Below are 24,112 nucleotides of genomic sequence, written 5' to 3' on the forward strand. Positions count from 1 at the left end.
GCGGGGGCCAGGGAAAAGCGGGGGAGCGCTGTCTGAAATTCACACCCGCAATGAAAAGGAAGGTAAAAGACGGCTGGCACATAGTGCGGTAAGTCCTTTAGAGAGCGGGGAGGGGAGCGATGGGGAGAAGGGGGGGGGGGGGGGGGGGGGGGGGGGGGGGAGGGAAGGAGTGGAGACAATCTTAAGAAGCCAGACAACTTTTAATAAAGTTTAGCGGGCATTTAACATTACCGGTCGGTTTTCCTTGGTTCTGAAAACTCCAATGTGCCAATTAAAGTGCCCGGTCAGCAAAGAAGATTGCATACGGCTACCCTCGACTGCCCACAACTACATAGTGATCCCATTACCACTGCACGACGAGTTTAAAACAACCATGCCGTCAAATCTTTACTTGTGGAAAATTTTCAGCATGTCGAAACATTTTCTTCTTCCAAACTGAGGCCGCGAGTATGCGGGAACTTCCCTCGAGCATAAAGGAGAGTAACAGTGACCTCCTAGGACCACGTGTCGACCATGCTGCGAGTTTGAGTCGAGCGCAAACTCTTCTAAACTCGCAAATTAGGTTCCCGCAGTGGGACAGGCCCTTTAGATTTTGTTCTTAGGGCTAAAGGAATCAAGGGATATGGGGGGAAAAATGCAGGAACGGGGTATTGATTTTAGATGATCAAGCCAAGTCAAGTCAAGTCAAGTTTATTTGTCACATACACATACGAGATGTGCAGTGAAATGAAAGTGGCAATGCTCGCGGAACAACAAAACAACCAAACAAATAATAAACACAATCGTAACACACATATTATGTGTACACATCAGCTATGATTATATGGACTGGCGGTGCTGGCTCGAAGGGCCTACTCCTGCACCTATTTTTCTATGTTAGCAGTACCTTTATGTGTGCCAGCTGCTGCTGCTGCAAGCGCCTCAGTGCCTCCTGCTGCTGCCTGTGCCTCAGCATTTCCTGCTGCCGCTGAAGTTGCAGGTCCATCTCTTTGCGTTTGCGGTCCTCCTCCTCAGCGAGCCTGCGCCTGGCCTCCTCCTCCAGCTGGCGCCTGCTCTCCTCTTCCTCCAGCCACCGCCGGTCCTTCTCCTGCAATGAAGTGGCGGAAGGTGAATGGCTTGGATGCAGCCAAGGAGAATAAAACACACCGGAGAAGGTCAGTCCCATTTAGGCATGAAGCAGCTTGTAATTAAACAGAGAGAATCGCACAATTCAACTGCGCTGAAGTGACTGCAAATTGTAATTTTGTCACTGCCAGCAGGTTAGTGAGAAACACTATAGGGGACGATGCCTGGAGTAGATGTTTACTCCGAGATCTCTGCCAGTGTGGTGAAATTAACTACAATCTTTATTATGAAGAGCTCTCAGCCTCCCACCGCTAACCCTTCCGAGAGGCAAATGGGAGCTCAAACTGCACTTAGTCATAAATCATTTAGATGTGTGGATTGGCACTTATGAGGTGTTGGAGCAGCTCCAATGTCTCGCATAGCACTCAAGAAAAACACCATGTAAACAATTAAAAACAGTACGAGTGTGGTCGACATCCTAAGAGGCTCCTCAAAGTAATCCATGCGGATAGAGACTTGAGACAAAAAGAGTGTGGGCATTTTGCTGGGGGGTATTACAGACCTCCCAACAGTCAACAGGAGAGACAGATACAAAACAGGTACGAGTCATTTGGGCAGGTAATGTGGAGAGGAAAGGTTATGGGAACATGGGCCAAATGCAGGCTGGTGGGACTGGTGTCGTTGGGTCATCTTGGTTGGCATGGGCAAGTTGAGCCACAGGTCTGTTTCCACGCGATATGATTCGACATGTAGGCAGGTTACCGAGAGATGCAACAAAAATACGTTTATTGCACTGGGGGATTTCAGTTTCCCAAATATTCACTGGGACCGCATGAGCACAAAAGAGGAAGGAATTTGAGATTTGAGGAATTTTTGGGAGAGCTTGCCAGGAGACAGTGACACACACGGGAAGGGACCAACAAGGGAAGGAGCATTACTGGATCTTACCCTGGGGAATGTTGCTAATCAGTGTAGGCAGTGTCAGTGGGAGAATGCAATGGAGACACTGACCATAACTCCATATATTTTGACATGGATCGGGACAAAGACAAATAGGGGTGGACCAATAATGATCATCTTAATTTGATTTAGGCCAACTTCATTAACATCTCAAACAAGGGGACATGACTTGAGAATTAAGGGACTGAAGTTTAGGGGTAACATGAGGGGGAACTTCTTTACTCAGAGAGTTGGGGCTGTGTGGAATGAGCTTCCAGTGAAGGTGGTGGAGGCAGGTTCGTTTTTATCATTTAAAAATAAATTGGATAGTTATATGGACGGGAAGGGAATGGAAGGTTATGGTCTGAGCGCAGGTATATGGGACTAGGGGAGAATATGTGTTCGGCACGGACTAGAAGGGTCGAGATGGCCTGTTTCCGTGCTGTAAATTGTTATATATGGTTATATCCACTTGCAGGGACCTGTGGACTTTTACCCCAAGATCAATGTAGTCAAGGGAGGACTTGGCAAACATGGGTTGGGATCATTTACATCCACACAGTAGGAAGCATTCAAAAGAAATAACAAGAGTTCGAGGCCAACGTGTTCCTCAAAGATTAAAAGCCAGGGTTAACAAGGAAAGAGAACCCTCAATGTCAAGGAATAGAGGATTAGATAGAGAAGTAAAGGATAACGACAGGCAAAGGGAACTAATGATGGAGGTGGTCTGTCATGAATTTTAAAAAATGTGGGGGGGGGGGGGGTTGGGTGATTTATATGAAGAGGGATTGCGAGAAATCTCTGGCAGAGAGGAGTCAGGAAAATGTTGAGAATGTCCTACAAGTATATCAAGAGCAAAATAACCAGTAAAAAGAAGGGCCCATTAGGAATAACTGGGGCAATCTATGCATTCAGTCAGATTGGATAGATGAGGTTTTAAATTAATACTTTTCATCGGCTTTCACAAAGGAAACAGATTTTGTAGTTGGCGACAGAAACTCAGAGGATGAGATGGATAAGTGCTGAGAGTATAAAAATAGAGGAAGCTCGAGAGAAGCCGAGGTGGACAACAACACATGAAGCCATGCAATGGAATATTCCTTCGACAGCTTGTGATACTAAATATGCAATTTATTTTGGATACAAGAGTCGCATGCAGAGTTAAAGGCCAGATATGAATCATTAAGTTACCTGTTTTCGTAAGAGGTCCTCCATCTGTCGCCTTTCCTCCTCATCGCGTCGCCTCAAGGCCTCCTCTTGCCTCCGATCCTCTTCCTCTCTTTGGCGCCGGGCAGCCTCCTCCTGCTGCTCCCTTTGAAATCGGACCACCTCTTCCTGGAAGAAAAAGGGGCATGTCAATTCATGCCGGAGAGAGCACGGCACTGAAACTTCACCTTAACACAAGAGAAAGCCAATAGCCAGATGTTGGCCTAGGGCTGCAGTGCATTAGCATGCTGCACAGTAAAGCCATGGTATACACAAGGCCCAATCGACAACCTGAACCATCCTACCACAACTAGGGAGTGGTCCTGAACTACTATCCATCTCATTGGAGACCCTCAGACTATCTTTGATCAGACTTCACTGGCTTCATCTTGCACTATACGTTATTCACGTTACTCCTTTTATCTGTAGACGTCTCGATTGTAATCCTGCATTTATTGTCTTTCCGTTGACTGGTTAGCACGCAACCAGCGCCTTTCACAGATCACGTACAAGGAAAGTGAACCCTGGATATCAAGGAATAGAGGTTTGGGTAGAGAAAAAAAGGAAAAGTGTAGGGAACTGATAGACAATAGACAACAGGTGCAGGAGTAGAGGCCATTTGACCCTTCGAGCCAGCACCACCAGTCAATGTGATCATGGCTGATCATCCACAATCAGTACCCAGTTCCTGCCTTCTCCCCATATAGAAACATAGAAAATAGGTGCAGGAGTAGGCCATTCAGCCCATCGAGCCTGCACCGCCATTCGATATGATCATGGCTGATCATCCAACTCAGTATCCCATCCCTGCCTTCTCTCCATACCCCCTGATCCCTTTAGCCACATCTAACTCCCTCTTAAATATAGCCCGACTCCGCTATTTTTAAAGAGCCCTATCTAGCTCTCTCTTGAAAGCATCCAGAGAACCGGCCTCTGAGGCAGAGGATTCCACAGACTCACCACTCTCTGTGAGAAAAAGTGTTTCCTCGTCTCCGTTCTAAATGGCTTACTCCTTATTCTTAAAATGATGGAGGCCAGTCATCCAACCTCCCGGTAAGTTTCCCCCCACATACCAAAGACGTGCGGGTTTCTAGGTTAATTCACTTCTGTGTGTCGCAGAGAACTAGTGCACGGGTGATCAATGTGTGGACTCGGTGGGCCGAAGGGCATGTTTCCATGCTGTATCTCTAAAGCAGTGGTTCCCAACATGGGGCGTACGCCCCCACAGGGGGGCAATTTGATTTTTAAGGGGGGCAATTGAGCGCGACTGAGGAGGTCTGGGTCCAAATTTTCGATTTTAATTTTTTTGGATTTTCCATCAGGTAAACATATGTAGTTTATGTTTCAGATGTTATTTTGAGTAAATAATTTTTTTGGGGTAAAAAAGGTCTTTATTGTGTAGTTATTACATAATCACCGCGCCATCGCTCTTCATTCACGTCGCACGAAGCGCGGGAGGTCATGGGAGAACCTTATTTATTGAATTGGATTTAGAAATGCGATTCAAAGAGCTTTTGCTAAGTTACCCTTATAATATCTATTTCCTCCGTTTTCTCTCAAGGGAAAGCAAGGGGGGCATCAGGATTTTAGAGGTGATTAGACCAAGTGCAGACCCGTTGGGTCTGCTCCCCCAATGGTGTGATCCCCCAACCCAATATTCCACCATGCACCCGTCTCCTCCATTGGAACTGAGCCCGTTCCCAAATGTAAGATTGCAGCCCTCCCCTGCCTGCTGCAGCAGTGAAAAGGTCAGTGTTCCTCTCTTGCAACTTTGTTTCGAAGTGTGTTGGAAGCTGACATGTAAATGGAGAAGCCTGTTTATTTTTGAAATACTATTTGATTAAAAAAAACACGACGAAATGAAATGAGGAGCGGATACTTAGAAAGAAAAGCGAAATCTCTACCGAAATAGAAAATATCTCGGAGATTGAGCGTCTGGATTGGGCGTGGCAATGAATCAAAGGAAGAAATGCAGCCGGACGGCAGCCGGACTGATTTGAGTTTTATATATATAATAGATAATAGATAGATAGATAGATAGATAGATAGATAGATTAGGTGGGGCATGGCCAAAACAAGGTTGGGAACCACTGCTCTAAACAAAACGATTCTTTCTTAAAAAAAACGCAAGCATTAAGTTCTTGGGACCCAGAGTGGGTGACAGTGAACTACACGGACATTTTACCTGTTTCCTCCTCGTGAGCTCATCCTCGTCTCTACGCTTGCGTTCCTCTTCCTGCCACCGGATTTCATCCTGCCGCTTTCTGTCATCTTCTTCCCTTTTGTTCCTAAGCTCCACATCTCTTCGCTCCTGCTTTAACTGGGCGAACAAACAAGCAATCACCAGAGGCTGCATGCATCTTTGCTCATTACGCAATTTCCCCGAGCCCACACCCCCCGCTTCATTTTGCAAACCAGCAAAAGATCGCAGGGAACAGAACACAGACTGATGGATTCTTTGCGTCTCCAAAATCCGAGAAAGGTCTGCATTCTTTTCGCTCTATCTGAACAAAATCGTCATTTAAGACTTTGGAATCTGATTAAATAATTCAAAAGGAACAAGCCCTGGAGTTTGAGGAACTTGAAGCCTCTTCGACGAAGTAGAGATGTTTGTAAATCCCTCGGGAAATGATCCCACTTGGAATCCCATTTGGAAAATGTACCATCAGTATAGTATGCAGCTATGAAACATTCTGAAAAGAGGTCAATAAAAGACAAAGGTCTTACTTTTGAAGCTTTCTCCCGCTCTAGTTTTTGAATTTGTTCCATTAGCGGACCCTGAGATACTGAATCCCACAAACTACCCACGTCACAGCCTACAACAGAAAATGCACATGATGTGGAGGAAGAAAATCTTCAATTGAATTCAGATCAACGTTACACACACGCACACACACACACACACACACAAAACATGTGGGGGGAGAAAGCTTTTGGGGGCGACTCATGTAGTGACAATGTGTCTCTCTGGTTCCTTCGCTGGCATGCATTGTGAACCGTGATCATGGTGGGACTTTGTGGACCATGTTGCCGTGGTGGTCGACCACTCGATAAATGGTGACGACCTCCAAATGAAACCATAACGCACAGCCATTTTGGATTATAGAATTTACAACTGAACACAGAAAATAAAATATAAAGACACACACTATATCATTAGCCCTTTTAATAGGGGGGGGGGGGGGGCTGCCTATACACAAAGACTATATGCCAGACACAGGGAGAGCGTGAGGGAAAGCCTGAACTTTACAAAGCATCACGGCATAACCTGTCAACATGTCTCCAATATACATATAATACTCATATTGACACTCATCCACACCAGTCTATCATGTCACTTATTATGTTGCTTCTCTTCAGTTGAGATTGCAGCAATCTGGAGCAATTGCTACCTGAAGCACTAAGCATCAAGAGCGGGTCCTCTCACCTGAGGGCTGTGAAGCAGAGGATGGAAGGTCCCAGAGGGACCCAGTTTCGGGAACTGACACAGATCTGTTGATAGGAGGAATCAAATTTTGTTCTGCACACCTGGTGGGACAAAAGTTGTGGGGGAAGATCTTCAGTGATTTCTACTTTCTTTTTTTGAAGGAGGAAGGGGGGGGGGGGGAATCGCTATATATAAATTTTTTAAAAAGTAACAAACAGTAACCGAGTAGAAAAATGTTTATTGCAAACAGTTCTGAAGCTGAAAACTAAATAATCTGGGCGAATGATTTCAGTAACTGAAGACGATAATTTTTTTAAATTATTAACCAAAATCTGGGATCATATTCCCCTCAGGTAGACACCCAAATCAGCAAATGGGCAACCTGTTTGGCAGACTAAAACACTTGCACAATAGATCCCTGTGATCCAAGATGGCCCCCAACCTTGGCGACTGTGTGCTAGTCACAGAGGTGGCTCTGCAATCACATAGAAACATAGAAAATAGGTGTAGAAGTAGGCCATTCGGCCCTTCGAGCCTGCACTGCCATTCAATATGATCATGGCTGATCACGCATTACAATCGCTCCACTCTTTTAAATCTCTACTCTGATGGATCTGTACTCTGTGGGTGGCTGATAGTAATCATGTATTGTCTTTCCACTGACTGATTAGCAAGCAAAAAAAGCTTTTCACTGTACCTCGGTACACACGGCAATAAAATGCAAACTTCCCACTAATTCTCTTTTACTAGCCCCAGGCATGAACAATCTTTAAAATCTTACAACTAGATTAATATGTATGTTTACATGTCCATATCATTAATAAAAATATTCTCGCCAATTGCTGATGCGACCTTAACCAAACTGAGGACTTTTTTTTTTTTAATCTTCCACAAATGCAGCTGACATTTAACAATTTGGCCTCCCATCTTCCCCTTTACAACTGCTCCCTTTGTAGTAGGAATTGTGGACTTCTACCAGATGGCACCAATTCCACTTCTGGCGTGGTGACACAGCAGTAGAGTTGCTGTCTCACAGCGCCAGAGACCCGGGTTCGATCCTGACTGCGGGTGCTGTCTGTACGGAGTTTGTACGTTCTCCCTGTAACCTGCCTGGGTTTTCCCGGGACGTCCCGGATTCCTCCAACACTCCAAAGACGTCCAGATTTGTAGGCTAATTAGCTAGGTGAAAATGTAAAATGCTAGTGTACAGGGATCGCTGGTCGGCGGGGAATCAGTGGGCCTCAGGAACTGTCTTCTGCGCTGTATCTATAAATTATCCTTCTGGTAGAGCTGCTGCCTCACAGTTCCAACGATCTGGGTTTAATCCGGATGTGCAGTGCCACGTTGTGGAGTTTGCACGTTCTCCCTGTGACTTTGTCCTGGATGCTCCGGTTTAGCTCCAAGGTGTAGGTTGGCAAGTGAATGGTCAGTGCAAATTATACAAGGATGCGTCAGTGGTAGAATAGGGGGGTGGGAGAATGAAGAGGGTAGTGGTGGTATGGAAATGTGGGACTTTATTACTACAGAGAAACATAGAGAAGAATTTGATTGTTATGCGAGCTGGCAGAGCCTCGATTGGCCTAATTAATGGGCTCTTTAAATGAAAATATGGATGCCAAATATTAAAAATGTCTGAGCAGTACATCAAAGTAATATTAGGATGATCAGTTGTTCTTGGTTTCAACTTAAGCAATCATTAATCAACCTTCAAGTACTTTAACAATGACGAATGAAAATGTTTACAGATGCAGCTACAGCAAACGCCAAATGAATGAATCATTCTAAGCGGTCTCCACAATGTTGGGATCTGAAGTAAGAGACTGTTTCAATTTGTTTTTATTTGGGAATTTCGGTGTTTGCTTTATACTTAAATATCCTTGTCTAAGGACGAACGCTTTTCAAGAATTGGGAAAATGGAATTTGAGCGCCGTGACTTTGTAGAAATTGTTGTTCCTGGCACAGGCAGGAAAAGATCAAAGTCTGATCTTTATCTGTTTGTCCCAGTAGAGCAGTCAATTGACTTACACATCCACTCGTTCTCTTTTCTACATTGATATAACAGACATAGGAAGGCAGCATGGTGGCGCAGCGGTAGAGTTGCTGCCTTACAGCGCCAGAGACCCGGGTTCGATCCAGACTACGGGTGCTGTCTGTACAGCTCAAGACCCGTTAGCCAATTCCATACACCCAACCTTTTCCCATATTTTTTTTACTTCGTGGTTTGAAAATGCTGGAAGTATTCAGCAAGTCAAGCAGCAAAAATAACAAACATTTCGACCATAAAATACCAGTTACAGAATGTACTGCCCTCTGTGTTGAGAAGAGTTTCCTAACTTCACTTCTGAAGCACAGGGTCTAAATGTAGGCCATATTCCACTCCCAGCTTCTCAAACCAGTGGGAATGTTATCCTATATACCTCAGATTCCCTTTTTTGGTCACCCCAACTTTCTAAATTCAAAGGAGTAAAGTGGTAGTTCAAGTTTTTAAACAGTTAAAAAAAGTTTAAATGAGTTTTCGATAGTCATCAAGAACAGAAGACATAAAGTGGTGGAGTTATTCAGCAGGTTAGGTAGCATTTCTGGGGAACATGGATAGGTGACATTATTGGATCTCCTGCGAACCATTTTAACTCTCCTTTTTCATTCTGACCTTTCTGTCCTTGGCCTTCTCCATTGCCAGAGGGAGGTCACACACAAACTAGTGGCCGACTAGGAAAAGGGGAGATGCAGCGAGACCTGGGTGTCATGGTACACCAGTCATTGAAAGTAGGCATGCAGGTGCAGCAGGCAGTGAAGAAAGCCAATGGTATGTTAGCTTTCATAGCAAAAGGATTTGAGTATAGGAGCAGGGAGGTTCTACTGCAGTTGTACAGGGTCTTGGTGAGACCACACCTGGAGTATTGCGTACAGTTTTGGTCTCCAAATCTGAGGAAGGACATTATTGCCATAGAGGGAGTGCAGAGAAGGATCACCAGACTGATTCCTGCGATGTCAGGACTGTCTTATGAAGAAAGACTGGATAGACTTGGTTTATACTCTCTAGAATTTAGGAGATTGAGAGGGGATCTTATAGAAACTTACAAAACTTGGACAGGCTAGATGCAGGAAGATTGTTCCCGATGTTGGGGAAGTCCAGGACAAGGGGTCACAGCTTAAGGATAAGGGGGAAATCCTTTAAAACAGAGATGAGAAGAACTTTTTTCACACAGAGAGTGGTGAATCACTGGAACTCTCTGCCGCAGAGGGTAGTCGAGGCCAGTTCATTGGCTATATTTAAGAGGGAGTTAGATGTGGCCCTTGTGGCTAAGGGGATCAGAGGGTATGGAGAGAAGGCAGGTACGGGATACTGAGTTGGATGATCAGCCATGATCATATTGAATGGCGGTGCAGGCTCGAAGGGCCGAATGGCCTACTCCTGCACCTAATTTCTATGTTTCTATGTAGAGGAACATCCCCTCATATTCGACTTAAATAGTTTACAACCTAATGGTATGTACATTGGATTCGGTGTGGGCGCGGTCTCCGGTAAGAAAGCGCCGATTCAGTACTTCCAAGCCGCAGAGTGTGTTTGACCGTCCCGACGTCAGAGTTTCAATCATCCCGACGAGAGGGCCTATAGATCGGGCTGTCCGCAGCGGCGACTACAGAGGGTTCATGGCCCCGACCACGGGTGAACTGACTGAAGGTCTGACTGAACTTTGTGCCTTCCACCACAGTGAAGAATGCTGTGGTGGATGTTTGTGTTAAATCTCATTGTGTATTGCATGTTCTTTTTAAATTGTATCGCTGCTGGCAAATTCATGTCACTACACCTTCGGGTGTATGTGACGAATAAAATTGACTGACTTCTCCAATTTTAGGTAACTACTAACCTACAAACAACCCCCTCTGCCACCCCTCCTCCCTCAGTGTATCAAGCAGCATCTTTGGAGGACATGGAAAGGCACCGTTTTGTGTTGGGACCCTTCTTCGGACACTAAAGAAATCTGAAGGAGGGTCCACGGATAAGAAATAAATTTAGAAATCTAGGTTAAAGACCTCCCTGAACACTTTCAAATTTCCACATGAAAGGTTATGGACAGGTACATAGATAGGATAGGTTTAGAGGGATAAGATCTCTCCTCCACAGCCTCCAATCTTACAGTTCCCCACCAGTACTATCTCCTTCTCAAAATTCACAAACCGGACTGCCCAGGCAGACCCATTGCTTCTACTTCCTCCTGCCCTACAGAACTCATCTCCAAATAGCTCGATTCCATCCTATCCTCCACCTTGACTAATCCCTTCCAACTTGCAACCGAGAAACCTCACATGCCATTCAACTTCAATCATTTTCCACTCCCTTCCGCCTCTACTCCGTCTGCCTTTACAATTTGCACTTCATCTATCCATATCTCGACCCTTTTGTCTTTTCAACTCAGGCCTTTGTCCAACCGTATGCTAATCAAAAAAACCCTCACCTCTATTGACCTTCCGTTTCTCTCTCCCCCCCCCCCCCCCCCTCCCTCCTACCCCCCCACAATTACTGGTTGAAGAACAAATTCCTGACAGCCTACTGTTTTCACTACAATTAATGCACTTTATTAACATTTCAATTTTTTTTTAAAAGACAGTTCTATTGTATTTATTTTTCAATGAAGGACATTAAAAGTTAACTTCATTACCTGGATTTGAGGTTCTGGATCTGCTGAAGAAACAGCACAAGTTGCTGCTGCTGTTGGGGTGTCATGTTTGCCTTCTGCTGCAGTGCACACTGTAAGAGCTGTTGCCGACTATAAAGACAAGAGACACATTGCAATTTTGTCTTCTATTGTTATTCATTTTTTTCTGCACAAGAAGCAATTCTTCCAATCCTTGTCGCCTGCTGCCATTTTTTGGATCACAAGAAAATTATACGTCTTTGGACAGGGTACAGAGAAGATTTACACAGATGTTGACAGGACTGGAGGGCCTGAGCTATAAGTCGAGGTTGAGCAGGCTGAGACTCTATTCCTTGGAGTACAGGAGGATAAGGAGTGATATTACAGAGGTGTATAAAATCATGATAGGAATAGATCAGGTAGACACATAGAATCTCCTGCCCAGAGTAGGGGAATCGAGAACATGGAAACATAGAAAATAGGTGCAGGAGTAGGCCATTCGGCCCTTCGAGCTAGCACCGCCATTCGATATGATCATGACTGATCCTCCAACTCAGAACCAGAGGTTCTGAGTTGGATGATCAGTCATGATCATATCAGGTTTAAAATGAAGGTGCAAAGATTTAATAGGAATCTGAGGGGTAACATTTTCACACACTGGGTGATGGATGTATGGAACAAGCTGCCAGAGGAGATAGTTGAGGCAGGGACTACTGCAATGTTTAAGAAGCAATTAGACAGGTACATGGATAGGACAGGTTTGGAGGGATATGGGCCAAATGCAGCCATGTGGGACCAGTGTTTAAGAACCCCGATTGAAGAAGGGTTTCGGCCCGAAACGTTGCCTATTTCCTTCGCTCCATAGATGCTGCTGCACCCGCTGAGTTTCTCCAGCTTTTTTGTGTACCTGGGACTAGTGTAGTTGGTCGGTGTGGGCAGGTTGTACCAAAGGACCTGTTTCCATGCTATGATTCTTTTGGTTGACGAGTAACAGTTTCTCTACTCTCCACAAGAAGAATTAGCCCCAAATGCCACAGAGCACAATTTATTACAATTCAAGGTGCACAATAACCTAGAAAAAGGATGGCGTTTCAAAGGATGGTTGATGAGTCAAACAAGCAGAGGAAATCTGAAAATATTTATGGTGGACCTAATAAAGACAGGCATCAATCCAGTGTGTCCCATAAGCAGGATATCACCAGTGAGTGGCTGGAGACACATGAGGAACGGGCACAGTACACCAGGGAGATTGACGATAATGTCTGACGGATGGACCCTGCCTGAAGCGCAGCAGTGGATTTGTTGCCTCACAGCACCAAAGACACGGGTTCAATCCTGACTACGGGTGCTGTCTGATCAGAGTTTGATTGTTGTCCCCGTGACCGCGTGGGGTTTCTACGAGAGCTCGGTTTCATCCCCCGCTCCAAAGACAAATCGTTTGGCAGGTTAATTGGCTTGGGTAAAAATTGTAAAATGTCCCTCGTGGGAGTGCAAGCAGATCGCTGGTTGGTGCCGAGTCAGTGGGCCAAAGGGTCGGTTTCCACACTGTATCTTTAAATCAAACCCAGCATTGCAGAGACCAATTCACCCAGGCTACACAACTCAGGCATCTGTGCATCCAGCGACCTTCAGACAGCAGCTGCCTCCGTTAGGTGATTGGAATTGGAAGGAACATGTTTAGACAATGTGTTGACATCGCATGCTGGTTCAAATTTTTATTTTTTTGCATGGGAGGGGCAAGGGGAGAGGTGCAAGGTAATACACACTGCAGGTCTCCAGGTTTCCTATCTCATAGAATGCGAGTGTTCTTGTTCCTTACCTGTTTATGAGCTGTAGAAACTGCTGGTACTGAAGCTGATGATACAGGGCAGCTGCCAACTCACGCTGCTTTTTCAGTCTCCCTTGGTCCATATCGCCCTGTCAAGTCCAAACAAACTGCATTTGAAAATCCAACCTCTCCTATTCTCAAATAAACATGTACTCTGTAAAACCAATTCTGCAAATAGACTGCTCGGTCACATTTATGTTTAGGTTTTAACCACGAGAACAAATATTTGAACTGGTTAATCTGGCGAGACACCTGTGAAATGCAGATAGGGAGAAAAATAAAATGAAAATGTGGCAAACAATAATACTCGTTTATACTTTAAAAAAAAAAAAAAAAAATCCTTTTTATAAATTAATCGGAATTGCACCCAGTCATTGTGCAAGCAAATCTGAAACCTAATGTGGGAGAGAACAAGACTTTGGCAATCAGTTTTAAAGTTAACTAGGTATAAACCCACTGACATTTGCTGCTCATTCCAGTCACCAGTTATGGTCAGTTCAATGCGCATTCTTTGAATAAAATTAGAATAAAATCAATCTTTTAATAAAATTAGACAAGGCTGGCATTTTTAATTTTCGCCTGAGGAAACGCTGACATTTTAAGTTACCGTCAAGATGCTGACACGATAACATTTTCAATAGGGTTGAATGTAGATCACAATTCTACATGTCCACCCTCTTGGTTATTTATAGAATAAGGGACAGACTGGTAAGAAAAGGTAGATGTGCAGGTTTGTAGCTGAATTGGCTTCTGTAAATTGTCCCTGGTTTGTAGGATAAAACTAACCTAGGGGTGATTGTTGATCAGCACAGACTTGGTGGGCTAAAGGGCTTGGATCCACACCGTATCCCTAAACTAAAAAACTAAAGATGTGGATTCCAGGCAAAACAACTTATCTTTAAATTCCTAATGGGGAAAAATGCATTAAACAAGTTGCAATTATAATTAAAATAGACACAAAATGCTGGAGTAACTCAGTGGGACAGGCGTCATCGCGGAAATGGAACAGAGGACATTTTGGGTCATCTATTCTTTTTCTCCAGAGATGCTGCCTGACCCACTGAGTTTTAACAGCATGTTTATCTTTGGTATAAACCAGCATCTCCATTCCTTCCTACACCTTTTGTACGCAACTATAATTATGTGGGAATTGGGTGCTATAGACACTATAGATATGGAGAAAGAACCAGGCATTCTTCTATGGCACGGGTCAACCACTTATTCACACACGGGAAGACAGCTCGCTGCACAAGTGCCTCCACAAGCATCAATGCAGAGGCCAAGGAAACTCTGGCAGAATTTCACACGCTCGAAAAATAAATAAACTAAGACGTCAAAATAATTCAATTTGCCCCGATCTCCTCCGTTCTGAATGACCGATATTCCGGGGTGTGGGGGGGTGAGGGCAGGTGGAGAGACGGCGGGAAAAACCGGGAGCACGCACCAGGAAAAGTTGAACCAGTTGCGATCTTATTGAATGGCAGTACTAGTTCAAGGGGCCAATGGACGATACTGGCGCTGAAGCAAGAGTGAGCTCCACCGCCTGCTGTGCTGTTATCCATTCCCCGCTGGCCCAGCTCAGCTCTACGATCTTTGCTTAAGAAGGAACTGCAGATGCTGGAAAATCGAAGGTGGACGAAAATGCTGGAGAAACTCAGCGGGTGCAGCAGCATCTATGGAGCGAAGGAAATAGGCAACGTTTCGGGCCGAAACCCTTCTTCAGACTGATCGGGGGCGGGGGTGGGCGGGGAAGGGTTTCGGCCCGAAACGTTGCCCCTCAGATTCCTCTTATATCTTTCCCCTCTCAACTTAAATATATGTCCACAAAAAAGCTGGAGAAACTCAGCGGGTGCAGCAGCATCTATGGAGCGAAGGAAATAGGCAACGTTTCGGCCCGAAACCCTTCGGGTTTCAACCCGAAACGTTGCCTATTTCCTTTGGGTTTCGGCCCGAAGCATTGCCTATTTCCTTCGCTCCATAGATGCTGCTGCACCCGCTGGGTTTCGCCACCATTTTTGTGTACCTTTGGATATACCCAGCAGTGAAAGTGGGCAAAAATAAGCAGCAATTAGTAGGAACCTTTTTTGGACATTTATCACGTCACCTTTGATGTCTGGATGGGATGTAAAAGACGTAATATAATTTTTAAATTTTTTTTTAAAGAACTTTCCCTTCAATTAAATATGCCGAATAAGGGGCAATCTTCACCCCCAAACCATCCAAACAAAAGCATGTATAGGAAGGAACTGCAGATGCTGGTTTACACCAAAGATAGACACAAAATGCTGGAGTGTCGATCCAAAACGTCACCCATTCCTTCTATCCAGAGATGCAGCCTGTCCCACTGAGGTACTCCAGCACTTCAAAGAAAAGCACCATCAGATTAACAGCAACTTTTCTTAAGTTCAGCCACCATCTTGTGCTCCCTTAGCACAGGTGTGCTGTTGGGCTACCCTGTGCACCTCCTTCACTGGCAATAAACATCGCATGATAACTAGAAAATGCCCAAAAAAAGGCTTCTTGTTCAGCACTCACTGGCACTAACCAAACCAAAAAAAACATTTCATTTGTATCCACTTTTCTATATTTAAAGATGAAGAGAAGCCTTGCATGCAGAAGGCACAAGACTTGCTAACTGGCGTGCCTCGTGCATCCAGACTACATCTGAAGGCTATATCCCGACTGTATGTTCAGGTGTGGGATGGCATCACACGCCTCAGCACTGGTGAGTAAGGCAAGGCAGCGCCTTTACCACCTCAGGCAATTGAGGAAATTCAGAGTGTCTCCGAGGATCCTCCAGTGCTTCTACGCAGCGGCGGTGGAAAGCATCTTGTCCGGGAACATTACCATCTGGTTCGGGAATTGCTCTGCCAAGGACAAGAAGGCTCTGCAGAGAGTAGTGCGTTCGGCCGAACGCACTATGGGAACTTCACTCACCCCCCTGCAGGAACTATACAACAGGAGGTGCAACTCCAGAGCAAACAAAATCATGAGAGACCTCTTCCACCCCTGCAACGGACTGTTCCAGCCGCTACGGTCAGGCAAACGCCTCCGTTGCCACGCAGTGAGAACGGAGAGGTTGAGAAGGAGTTTCTTCACCAGAGGCATTCGGACTGTAAACCTTTCCACCCTTTTACTCACCAGGGGACAAAAACTGTACACGACCCCACCCACCCACACACAACACACCTTCTATTATTTATTACCAACAAATAATATGTGTGTATGATTGTGTTTATAATTTGTTTGGTTGTTTGTTGTTTCAATTCAACGCGAGCATTGCCACTTTCATTTTACTGCACATCTCAATGTGTATGTGACCTCCAACCCACTCACACACCCACCACACAAACTAAAACACACACACCACACACCCACATTGACTTGACTTGACTTGACTTGACTTGACACCACACCCCAACAACCATGTGGATCTACACAACACACCAGCACCTTCACACACCCCACACACACACCGACCACACACACCCACAACACACAACCATCAACAACACACAACCGCACACCACACACCACACAACACACACCACAACACCCACATCACCACAACACACCCCACCCACACCACAAAATCACGTGCAACAACACACCCCCAAACACACAACAACAAACAACACCACACATCACACACACAAACCACACACACACACCCCACACCAACAACACCACCACACACCAACAAACACCAACCAACACACAACAAACCCACACACAACCACCCACACCAACAAATCCACACAACACCACACACATCCCACACACCCCACACAAAACCAAAAACAAACACAGCACAAACACACCCACAAACACTCCAACCCCAACCACACATCAACCCCACACACACACAAAACACCAACACCACACATAACACCAACACACACACACCAACCCCAAACCCCACACAACCACAACCGGTCCCACCACCACACAAACTCACACTCACACAACACACACCACACATAACACACAAACACACACCAACACCCTCACCAACCCAACACACCACCACACAATGTCAACCCACACCAACACCACACACACACACACCACACCAACAACCCCATTACACACACAAACCCACTCCCCCCACACACCACACACACACACTACACAACACACCCCACATCACCACACAACACACTCACACCACACACCCAACATCACACACACACAGGTCACACACAAAACATCAACCCAACCACAACATCACAACAACCAGGACACCCACAACAACAAAACACACACACCACCACACACACCACACTACACACACACCACACCACACACAAACCCACACACACCACACACCACACACCCACACACACAACCCCACACCCACACACCACACCCACCACACCAACCACAATCCCACACACACCACACACCACACACCACATCACACACCACACACACACACCACCACCCACAAACCCACCACAACACACACACACACAACACTGACGCACACCAACACACACAACACACACAAAACCACCCAAACAACAATCCCAACACTCAGCCCCACACCAAACACACACACGCACCAACCACACACACACCAACAACACCAACACACCCATTCAAAAAACAACACACACACAACACACACCAAACCCACCCACACACACACAACAAAATACACAACACACACCACAAAACATACCCCACACACATGGGAAAACACACAAGCACACACAAACCCACACACAACACACACAACCAACACACACACACACACCACACCACACACAACAACAACACACACAAAACAACAACACACCCAACACAACCCATCCACCACTTGCACACAATTCCACCCACACACCACACACACCCACACACACAAACACACAACACACACACACACCCACAACACCACACACACACCACCACACACACACCACCAACACACAACACACACAAAGCAATCAATGGAGAAATACAACAACCCCCCACACAAACACACACCACATCCCCACCACCACACACACCCCTCACCACCAGTCCCACACAACAAAATGCACCACCCACACACACCACACACACACAAGTACAACAATCACCCACACACCACCCCACAATACACACACTCCATTCCATACCCACCTCCCAACCAGCAACACAAAAGCAAACACCCACACACACAACCACCACACACAACCACACACACACCATCACCCAACACCACCACCACAAAAACACAATCAGCACACCCCCACCCCCAAACCACACACCCACACCACATCTCGGCCACAAAACCCACAACAACCCCACATCACATTCCCAACAAACCGTGCCGGACACTTTTTTTCACCTTAGCACATGGCTGCAAATACCACAAACCCTCCCATTCCCTTCTCATCCATATGCCTATCCAATTTTCTTTTTAATGATACCAGAAACCTGCCTCCACCACTTCCAACCCAGCTCATTCCACATTCTGACCCGCCGCAAAATTTCAGGGATCTGAGTACCAGGAGCAAAATGCACTCTTCCCCACAAAATCAGTTCAGAGTCATCACAGCCCCGTTTGACCAGCAGGGACATGGGAAAATATCCAGCTTGGAACCAGTCAGCCATTTCTTGCGTCGTAAATGGGCCTTGAAAAGCAATCAATGGAGAAATATTTTTTCAGGTTCTGAGTCCGTGGTAAAATGCAAGTAAATCACACCCGCTTCTCCTTCCATACCTCCCTCCCACATCCATATATAACCATATAACAATTACAGCACGGAAACAGGCCATCTCGGCCCTACAAGTCCGTGCCGACACAACTTTTTTTCCCTTAGTCCCACCTGCCTGCACTCATACCATAACCCTCCATTCCCTTCTCATCCATATGCCTATCCAATTTATTTTTAAATGATAGCAATGAACCTGCCCCCACCACTTCCACTGGAAGCTCATTCCACACCGCTACCACTCTCTGAGTACAGAAGTTCCCCCTCATATTACCCCTAAACTTCTGTCCCTTAATTCTGAAGTCATGTCCTCTCGTTTGAATCTTCCCTATTCGCATAGGGAAAAGCTTGTCCACATCAACTCTGTCTATCCCTCTCATCATTTTAAAGACCTCCATCAGGTCCCCCCTTAACCTTCTGCGCTCCAGAGAATAAAGACCTAACTTATTCAACCCTCTCTGTAACTTAGTTGTTGAAACCCAGGCAACATTCTAGTAAATCTCCTCTGTACTCTCTCTATTTTGTTGACATCCTTCCTATAATTGGGCGACCCTAGACCCGAGCCAATTAACTCATACATACACAGACCTCACGGTTATCCTGCATCTCATATGCATGCATAATCCAGGTGTACCTGCTAAACAAATGGGAGATGGTGCAGACTATACACAGGCAGCACCCGTGGTCAGAATCAAACCTGGGTCTCTGGCACTGTGAGGCAGCAGCTCTACCACCTGTGCCATGGTGCTGCCCTAATTATGCCATGACCTGTGCCAATTGTGGCATGGCATGACCAACGCAACTACAAACCAAGAGCTGGATCGTGGAATTAAGTTGGATAGCTTTGCACGGGTTGGCATGGAATCTGAGCCATCGATTACATTCTGTGCCACAAATTTTAAATGATTTTAAGAATGGCGCCCTGTTATTTTGTGGGCTGGGCATTTAATTTAAAATTCAGACACAACATTCAAGATGTGTAGGCATGTTTCCAAAAACAAGCTGGTGAATGGGTAGAAAAAAAGTTAGGAACCATCCAGCATTGTCCAAAATAAAACAGAGTGTTTCCACTTAACACTCAGCATCCAGAGTTTAGGTAGGAAGGAACTGCAGATGCTGGTTTAATCCAAAGATAGATACTAAAAGCAGAGTAACTCAGCGGGTCAGACATCATCTCTGGAGAAAAGGAATAGGTGACAATTCGGGTTGAGATATGTCTGAAGGAGGGCCTCGACCTAAAACGTCACCTCTTCCTTTTCTCCACAGATGCTGTCTGCCCCGCTGAGTTACTCCAGCTTTTTTGTGTCCCATCTACTGAGTTCAGGGATGGGACGGAGTGAATATTGCGGATTTTCATTTCATTTCTCGGTCTCAAATGGGAGATTGGAGTTATGTAACAATTCGATTTTGTCAGCACCCAGAGGCTAATGTAATAAGGCTACAACTGTTTTGGGCAATATCATCTCATTCAGCAAAGCCTGGAAATTGCATTGCAGATGATCTGCTCTGCAAGTCATGTGTAAGAGTTATGTACAGCCATGATCACATTGAGCGCTGGCTCGAAGGGCTGGATGACCTACTCCTGCACCTTTTGTTCACCTAAAAATCATAGAAAGGTGTCAGGACCAGGAGACAAATCACCAAGTACATCAAACTTGGCACATCATGGCTGATCTGCAATCAAACTCCCTTTACACATTTTCATCCATCTCCCTAAATAGCTTTGGCAAACAAAAATCAGCATTAACATTTAAAATTAATTGATTTTCTATCAAAATTATACGTGCGGAAAATAATTCAAAATCACCACCACACAATTGACAATTGACTAACTAAACGCACCGCTAATTTTTCAGATCATGTCAACTCATGGAAATAGTTGTGTACAATTCACCATATATAAAACCGAAATAATTGGTTCTTCACCACCTAAGTTCCAGGAAAAGACGCAAAGTGCTGCAGTAACGCAGCGGGTCAGGCAAAATCCCCGGAGAACATGGATAGACGATGTTTCGGGTCGGGACACTACTTCTGGAATTTTTTGAGGATGTTGCTAGGAAAATGGACAAGGGAGCACCAGTGGATGTAGTGTACCTGGAGTTTCAGAAAGCATTTGATAAGGTCCCACATAGGAGATTAGTGGGCAAAATTAGGGCACCTGGTATTGGGGGTAGAGTGCTGATATGGATAGAAAATTGGTTGGCAGACAGGAAACAAAGAGGATTAATTGGTGCCTTTCAGAATAGCAGCAGTGACTAGTGGGGTACCGCAAGGCTCGATGCTGGGACCACAGCTATTTACAATATACATCAATGATTTAGATGAAGGGATTCAAAGTAACGTTAGCAAATTTTTCAGATGACACAAAGCTGGGCAGCAGTGTCATAGCAGTGAGGAGAATGCAGGGTGACTTGGACAGGTTGGGTGAGTGCAATTTATGGCAGATGCAGTTTAATGTGGATAAATGTGAGGTTATCCATTTTGGTAGCAAAAACAGGAAGGCAGATTACTATCTAAATGGTGTCAAGTTGGGAAAAATGGAAGTACAACAGGATGTGGGGGGTCCTTGTTCATCAGTCAATGATAAGTAAGCATGTAGGTACAGCAGGCAGTGAAGAAAGCGAATGGCATGTTGGCCTTCATAACAAGAGTAGTTGAGTATAGGAGCAAAGAGGTCCTTCTGCAGTTGTATAGGGCCCTAGTTAGACCACACCTGGAGTATTGTGTGCAGTGTTGGTCCCCTAATTTGAGGAAGGACATTCTTGCTATTGTGGGAGCCCAGTGTAGGTTTACAAGGTTAATTCCCGGGATGGTGGGACTGTCATATGCTGAGAGAATGGAGCGGCTGGGCTTGTACACTCTGTGGAGTTTAGAAGGGTGGTTAAATCTTTGCTTCCATTTAAGTCCATCCAATTCTAACTTACGCAAGCAGATTCCCGACTGTGGACGCTGCTTACCCTGAATCTCTCCTTGTGGATCTTTGTAGAACCACTTCATAGCTGCCTCGTGCGAGAGCGGCAAGGCAGCAGCAGCAGCTCGACTCCTCTGGTCCTGCATCATCTCAACAAACCGCTCATCGTCCAGCGTGTTGTCGTGCAGCGATGCAACCATTTTCTCAGCTTCCTGCAGAAGAGGAAGAGCAACGTAGAAAAACAAATACAAATCATTGAAAGACACAGCTTGGAAACGGGCCCTTCGGCCCACAGAGCCCATGCCAACCATCAACCATCCAGTCGCACTAGATCAAAGTTATCGCAGTTTCGCATCCACGCATTAGACACAAGGGGCAATTTACAGAGGAAAATTAACCTAAATACCACTAGGTAGAAACCCAAGCCTGAAAGAGAATGTGCAAACGACAGAGACAGCACCAGAGGTCAGAATCGAACCTGGGTCTCTGGCGCTGTGAGGCGGCAGCTCTACCAGCTGCACCACTGTGTTGCCCTAATGATGCCAAAATCTGCACCAATTTTGGCATGGCATTACCTGCACGACTATAAAGCAAGAGCTGGAAAGGGGGATTAAGTTGATAGCTTTTCATGGGTTGGCATGGAATCTGAGCCATTGGCCACTTCCTGTGCCACGAATTTAAATGATTTTAAGAATATGACCAGGACAGCACGCAATATATTCCAAGTGCAGTCTAACCAAAGTCTTGCAGATTTTCAGGACTCTTAGAGGCATGGAGTCATACAGCGTGGAAACAGGCCCTTCGACCCAACTTGCCCATGCCAACTAACATGCCCCATCTAAACTAGTCCCACCTGCCTGCTTTAGGCCCAAGTCCCTCTAAACCTAGTGTTCAAGAAGGAACTGCAGATGCTGGAAGATCGAAGGTACACAAAATTGCTGGAGAAACTCAGCGGGTGCAGCAGCATCTAAGGAGCGAAGGAAATAGGCGACGTTTCGGGCCGAAACGTCGCCTATTTCCTTCGCTCCTTAGATGCTGCTGCACCGCTGAGTTTCTCCAGCAATTTTGTGTACCTTCCCTCTAAACCTACCCTACCCATGCACTTGTCTAAATGTTTCTTAAACGTTGCCTAAACTACCTCCTCCGGCAGCTTGTTCCATACACCCACCATCCTACACATACACCCATTTTTGTGTAAAAAAGTTACCCCTCAGGTTCCCATTAAATCTTTCCCCCCTGCGTTTACCCGACTCTTATGTTCAATGTTCAAACCAATGAAGGCAATCGTACCATACGCCTTCTTTGCCATTCTATCAACCTGCAAAACCATTTTCAGGGAGCTATAGCCCCCAAAACTCTCTGTGCATCAATGCTGTAGAGGGTCCCATCATTAACCTTCCATTTACTCTTTACATTTGACTTCCCAAAGTGCAACAACATTTGTTTGAAAATTGTATACGTGGAATTTTCCCCACAGGATACAAGTGTGTGCAGCCGGTCATTGCTACCTGCTCGAAACGTTTCATCCCTTCATCGTCATCGTTATCCGCTGGGATGAATTCAGCAACAGTACCAGGATATGGAGGAGAGGAGGAAGGTGAAGAGGATGATAAGGTTGAGACCGTGGCTGGACTCAGCTGAGCAGGCTGGCCCAAATTCACAGCTTCTGCATGGAAGTGAAAGGAATTGAGAGTCAAGAGTTGCAACGATCACCCCAACGAAACAGCTCTCCAAATACAGCCCATTACGCCAAGAACATCGAGCATTGCCTCAGTAACACACCACAAGAGTGGCCCTGGACTGTTTTACCACAAAATTCCCTCTTAACAATCAGCATTTCAGCCTCTGTTTCCCCAAGTTGGGGGGATTATCCCAATTGAAGGAAAAGTGAATCAGAGACCAAAAGTTTAAACAAATCGTGGAACGACACAGTATCAGAGTGAGAGTCAACACATTTCTGGCTTGGACACTTCATTAGACTAGACTTAACAAACAGTCCACACCCGAAAGCTTTTAGCTACTGAACTAGTCCTGTTGCACATGACCTTACGCCCCTCTTTTACTTACGATTCATGGTTTGTTCTCTCTCCCAATCCTAACAAAAAAAGTAGTGGCTAACCAGCAATGCCAATGTGCTCCCAGTCTCTATAACTAGTTATTAATCGCAAATGAAAGTGTCTTTCTATGAAGTACGGAACAGGGGACTATCTCGTCTGTTCCAAGGAAAGTGTCAGCACAAAAGCAATGTTGCAGTGGCTTTCTCCGGCACTACAGAAGAGTCATTGAGTCTCACAGCGTGGAAACAGGCCCTTCGGCCCAACGTGCCCACACTGGCCAACATGTCCTATCTACACTCATCCCACTTGCCTGCATTTGGCCAAAATCCCTCGAAAC

General features: G+C 45.6%; 1 protein-coding gene across 1 annotated transcript in view; it reads right to left on the reverse strand.

The window, feature by feature from the left end:
- Positions 1 to 24,112, reverse strand: part of LOC129695146 (GRB10-interacting GYF protein 2-like) — a 126,408-nt gene that overhangs the window by 28,862 nt on the left and 73,434 nt on the right. The window contains exons 15-24 of the mRNA XM_055631912.1: positions 23,227 to 23,384; positions 21,765 to 21,930; positions 18,572 to 18,726; positions 13,097 to 13,194; positions 11,302 to 11,409; positions 6,638 to 6,738; positions 5,938 to 6,026; positions 5,396 to 5,530; positions 3,196 to 3,339; positions 887 to 1,087 (exon numbers count right to left, since the gene is read on the reverse strand). Of these exons, the coding sequence (XP_055487887.1) occupies positions 887 to 1,087; positions 3,196 to 3,339; positions 5,396 to 5,530; positions 5,938 to 6,026; positions 6,638 to 6,738; positions 11,302 to 11,409; positions 13,097 to 13,194; positions 18,572 to 18,726; positions 21,765 to 21,930; positions 23,227 to 23,384 (1,355 nt within the window). The remainder of the gene's footprint in view (positions 1 to 886; positions 1,088 to 3,195; positions 3,340 to 5,395; positions 5,531 to 5,937; positions 6,027 to 6,637; positions 6,739 to 11,301; positions 11,410 to 13,096; positions 13,195 to 18,571; positions 18,727 to 21,764; positions 21,931 to 23,226; positions 23,385 to 24,112) is intronic.

Source organism: Leucoraja erinacea, unplaced genomic scaffold (genome assembly GCF_028641065.1).
Source record: "Leucoraja erinacea ecotype New England unplaced genomic scaffold, Leri_hhj_1 Leri_95S, whole genome shotgun sequence".
Classification (NCBI taxonomy): domain Eukaryota; kingdom Metazoa; phylum Chordata; class Chondrichthyes; order Rajiformes; family Rajidae; genus Leucoraja; species Leucoraja erinaceus.